This window comes from Chelonoidis abingdonii, chromosome 24 (genome assembly GCF_003597395.2).
Source record: "Chelonoidis abingdonii isolate Lonesome George chromosome 24, CheloAbing_2.0, whole genome shotgun sequence".
Lineage (NCBI taxonomy): Eukaryota > Metazoa > Chordata > Testudines > Testudinidae > Chelonoidis > Chelonoidis abingdonii.
The window spans coordinates 1,764,391-1,769,506 of NC_133792.1; the positions used below are offsets into that span (position 1 = coordinate 1,764,391).

Genomic DNA, 5,116 nt, shown 5'->3' on the forward strand with positions numbered 1-5,116 from the left:
AGAGGAGAGAATGGGCCAGAACCAGGAGAGGTAGGTACCCACTGTATGTGGGCAGGGCGGACCCCAGCCACGGCAGCGGGCTGAGCACGGCGGGCAGCCGGGACCCGGCTGGCAGGAGCTGGCAGATGGGCCCTGAGCGGCAGTGGGCTGAGCACTCAGCCCACGGCCGGTCTAAGGGTCCAGCTGCTGCGCGACACGCATATGCCAGTCTGGGTTCTAGCTGCTGGACCCTTGCCAGCTGAGGTCCCAGCTGCAGGCCCGCTCAGCCACTGCTGGCCTAGGTGAACAGACCCCAGGTAGCAGTGGTTGAGCAGGCTGGCAGCGTAAGATCAACATTTAAATTTAATTTAAATGAAGCTTCTTAAACATTTTGAAAACCTTGTATATTTTACATACAACACTAGTTTAGTTATATAATATGTAGACTTGTAGAGAGAGACCTTCTAAAAAACATTAAATGTATTATGGCATGCGAACTTTAAATTAGAGTGAACAATGAAACTCAGCAAGCATTTCTTTGAAGGTTGCGACCCGATATAGATGGACGAAGCCAATACAATCTACGTATATTGGCAACTTAACATTTCATTTAATCTATTCTAACAATTGAGTTGTCTATATATACAATAGTATCTTTTCACGCCTCTTTGAAGTCCACTTACAGTGAAATACTCAAGGGCTCTGTCTTAACTGATCTGTCAATGTCACATTATGTTAGTTGGTCATTATACTCTCCAATGGAATAATTTCCACAAATATTTCATTTTTACAAGAATTCTCTCTAGGTCTCCTGGCCACAGTCGAGTTTATTTTGTTCTAGATGTTTAACAGTGTAAGCATATGCAGTGCTGGAATGATTGTGTGGGTTTAGAAGGGCCTACAGCAGCACAGGTCCCCGAAGAATTCTGCCTGACTCAGCAAACTTCTCTAAAAGGAGCAGCTGAATGGGGCTCTGTCACTCTTTGGAGGTGGACAGTGTGCTTCCTTGTGCAACTTGTTTACCTGGCCAGTGCAAGGAAAAAGGAAAAAAGCATGGAGTCTAAGACTAGCACAGTGTGTTTGCATTTCTCTGTATGATTGTCATGTACCCCTGTATGGATTCATAGACCCATCTCTGGGCTAGCAGAGAAAGAACTAGTCCTTTGTCTAAGAAGGGCACATCTGTTTGATACAATTGCAGGAGACACACAATGGGGTAGAGCAACTGGAAGAAGGGGTGGGCTGCTCCTGCTCTGTAATAAAGTCGTTTGCTGAAAAAGCAGAGAAGAAAAGGTGTATAATGGGAGAACAGTGCTGTGGGCTCTTGGAGGCTGAAGGTATATTTACTCCAATGAAGGGAGAAGCTGGCTGGAAGGCTGTGTGGGCCTGGGAGGGTGAAGGAAGAAGATGAAGTCCTGCAGACCAGAGAAGCAACTGATTGTGCTTTGTGTGGTTAAGTGAATGTCTGATATTTTCATCTTGTAGTTATACAGCGATGTGGAAAACTGAAGCAGAGTGTTGTTACCCATGGAGAGCCGCAGTGACCCTCTGAAAGCCACATGGGTGTGCAAATTCAGGGAAGGGAAGGTCCAAGGAGCCTTCCTGACCTTATAGCTGTGTAGTGTGAGGGACAGTCTGGCTTCGGTCTGTGCTTTTCAACAGCTTGACACAGTTCTTTTTCAAATGCACACAGTTCCAGTCAAAACTGTGTACAAAAATCCAGGATTTCAGGCTCATCTGTTCTCATCTGCATTTCGCTTATTTAAAAATCATGGTAAAGGAGATGCACCCCTTACTTTCAAAGCACATTACTAACTAATAACCTTCCTGGATGAGGTTCTGCTTTGACACCACTGCCATGAATTAAGGTTACCACAGCTATGCAATGGTTCTCTTATTCTGTGGAACTAGGCCATCTGTGGGTTTAAAATAAGCAGGAATACTGATTTTGTGTGTGTTGAAGGATTTTCCATTTTCTACTTACATACCCTCTGACCACCCCCTCCAGAGACCCCCCCACCCTAACTGCCGCCCCCAGACCCTCCTTGCTCCCTGTCCCTTGACTGCCCTGACCCCTATCCACCCCCAGCTCCCTGACAGACCCCGGGACTCCCATGCCCCATCCAACCCAGCCTGCTCCCTGACTGCCCCCTCAAGAGACCCCCCGCCCCTAACCACCCCACCCGGGATCCCACCCCCTATCCAACCCACCCTGCTTCCTGTCCCCTGACTGCCCCCACCCCTTATTCAATCCCCCCGGGCTGGTCCCCTTATCATGAGGCTCCTAGCAGCATCTTCTGCTCTGCATAGAGCCAGAGATGCTGCCCTGCGGGAGCGGGCAGCCCCGCCCCCTAGAACATTGCGCATGCAGCGACATGGCTCCAGGGGAGGGGGGAGTGTGTCTGCCTCCCCATGAAGCAAAACATTGCCCTGCGGGAGCATGCAAACCCGCCCCTCAGAGCGCTGCGCTTGCATCGACATGGCTCCAGGGAAGGCGGGGCAGGGGCCGGTGGCTTGCTGCGCTTGGCCGGGCGCTCTGGCCTGGGAGCGCGGACCCCACGGCTTGCCGTGCCAGGAGAGTGGAGCCATTTTCCCACCCCTGCATTAGGGTGTGCCTAGGCACCCCATGCACATGCCTATGCTTCTGCCCACTGCCCCGGCAGGCGGGGGACTGCAGGGCGGAGAAGAGTGGACCAGGCCGGCCAGGCTGGGCGGGATTTTTAATGGCATGCTGCTGCCTGCCAGAACTCCAGGCAGCAGCATGCCATTAGAAATCGGTTCGTGTGCCATCTTTGGCACGTGTGCCATAGGTTGCCAACCCCTGATCTATATTAGGGTATATTAGGGTAACTGTCGCTATATCTTTTTTCATGTCTTGTAACTCTGTGATTACCTTTGCATTTGTATGAGTCTACTTAATTCACATTAGGTCAAAAAGCCTGTATTTATTGTTTCGGTGTGAATTTACTTAATACGTAGACAATGTAAAAGCTAATGAAGAGGTGCTTCTGCCTATCTCAGTATGTACTCTCTGGTAATTAGATAATTCTAGTGTAAAGTGTGTTCGTTCTAAGATAAGAATGCATTTGATGTGAAAGCTTAATGAAAACTGCTTTAGAACTATAATTTAGGAAGCTTCCTGATTTCAAAGCAAGAGTCATTGGTTTGACAATGGAGATTCACAAACTGTCTACATTGCCCATTCTTCCAAAGAGGAAAACACTGTTGTGATAGAAACACCTGCCAGGAAAATGGCTTGAGAGTGATCCTCCCTCTCTGATCCATATGAACGCTGACGGAGGGTTCCAGATGCAAGACAGGAGTCCCCAAAAGCCATTTTAGGAAACCCTGAGGATAGCATACATTACATCTGCATTATTTGCATTACAAACACTAATTCACCTGTAATGTATTTTATCTGCTTTAATCTCCCAGTAACTCTCATTTTCTTTTCTTAGCTAATAAACCTTTAGTTTACTAAAGAAATTGGCTGTCAGCACTGTCTTAGGTGAGATCTGGAGTATATGTTGACCTGAGGTATGTGACTGACTTTTGTTGCCCTTTTTTGAACCTTTTCCAATCCCAATAGATTTTTTTTGAGATGGGGCGACCACATCTGCACACAATATTCAAGATGTGGGCGTACCATGGATTTATATAGAGGCAATATGATATTTTCTGTCTTATTATCTATCCCTTTCTTAATGATTCCCAACATTCTGTTCTCTTTTTTGACTGCCACTGCACATTGAGTGGATGTTTTCAGAGACCATCCACAATGACTTCAAGATCTCTTTCTTGAGTGGTAACAGCTAATTTAGACCCCATCATTTTATATGTGTAGTTGGAATTATGTTTTCCAATGTGAATTACTTTGCAGGGTGAGGCTAATATAGTAAACCAGGAGCGCAGATTTGTTATTGGTTTGGTGATATCTAATTATACAATATACTACCAGTTTGGAGTGTTTGACCTGCGATTGGCCTCTCGGGTGTAACCCACTGTGACAATTACATACATTTACCATTAATGAGCCATTATTAATTCATAGCCACATTGGGAAAACCACCAGAGTTTACTTAGATGTGCCATCACATATAAATCTAAGACACAGTTTTCAATGATCAAGGTCTTTACTGACTGAGGAAGGGGGAGAAACAGAATGTAAGAGAATCTGGCTTGTTCTCGGACTCATGAGCAGGAACAGAATTAGATTTGTCCAATATCAGGCAACCATAAATTCCTCTGAAATATGTTCCGTAAGGTTTGTTCAGTAGCAAAGTATAATTTTCTTTCCCCATTCAGATAATAATAACTAGAAAATCTCCTAAGAAATAATATAATTGCAGATTTCCACTTCCCATTCAGAGTTAACCATCTCTTTCCCAGATAAAAGTAAACACAAAACACAAGTTCCCTTCCTATATTTTTGACTTGCTTTACTTTTCTTTCTTTTGCTCACCTGCAAGGCTCCCTCAAGGTTCCCTGTTAAGAGATGCACACAGCCTATGTTGAAATAGATCCTGGAGGATGGCTCTTCGATACTGGAGAAGATTTTCAAGGCAGAGTCCCAGTCACCCTTATCCATAGCCAGAATTCCTTCATGCCAGCCTCTCACTAAGTCTCGATATGCCATTTTCTCTCTGTTTACACACAGATTCCTCTCTAAAGTCCTTCAGGATCTAGATATCTTGGCAGCTTCCTGAAGCCTCACCCAGCTCTTTGCTGACAGACAGGTGCACCTGCCTGGAATTCAGGGCTAACAAGGAAGTTCAGCAGCCTGTAAGTCATACTTTGCTAAATACTCCCTTTATTACTCAATGGGTTCAGAAACACAAAGATTTAAAGGAAATGAGCAAAAGTAGGTGGAGTCAACCTAAATATTGACAGAGGAGGCTGTTTAATCTGAACATAGATGGTGAGATTGCCATCTCGGTTGCACACATTTGTGTATAACTGAATGCAGGTCTGGCCTCAAATCTGTATAAAGCGCATAAAACACAGATTTGTTCACCTATTGCATCGTACTCCAAGTATTTCACTGAATTTCACAAAGAAAAGGTGGAATGCATAAAATTAGATAGTAAGCACTTCTGGCCAGGTGCTATGCCTTTCTCTGTGTTCTGCAAAAAGCCTG

The 5,116-nt window shown here is 45.5% G+C and overlaps 1 protein-coding gene across 1 annotated transcript in view; it reads right to left on the bottom strand.

The window, feature by feature from the left end:
- NOXA1 (NADPH oxidase activator 1) overlaps nt 1–4,731 on the bottom strand; it is a 55,199-nt gene extending 50,468 nt beyond the window's left edge. Inside the window, exon 1 of the mRNA XM_032803106.2 lies at nt 4,442–4,731. Within this exon, the coding sequence (XP_032658997.1) occupies nt 4,442–4,615 (174 nt within the window). The 5' untranslated portion in view covers nt 4,616–4,731. The remainder of the gene's footprint in view (nt 1–4,441) is intronic.
- Between the last annotated feature and the right edge of the window lie 385 nt (nt 4,732–5,116).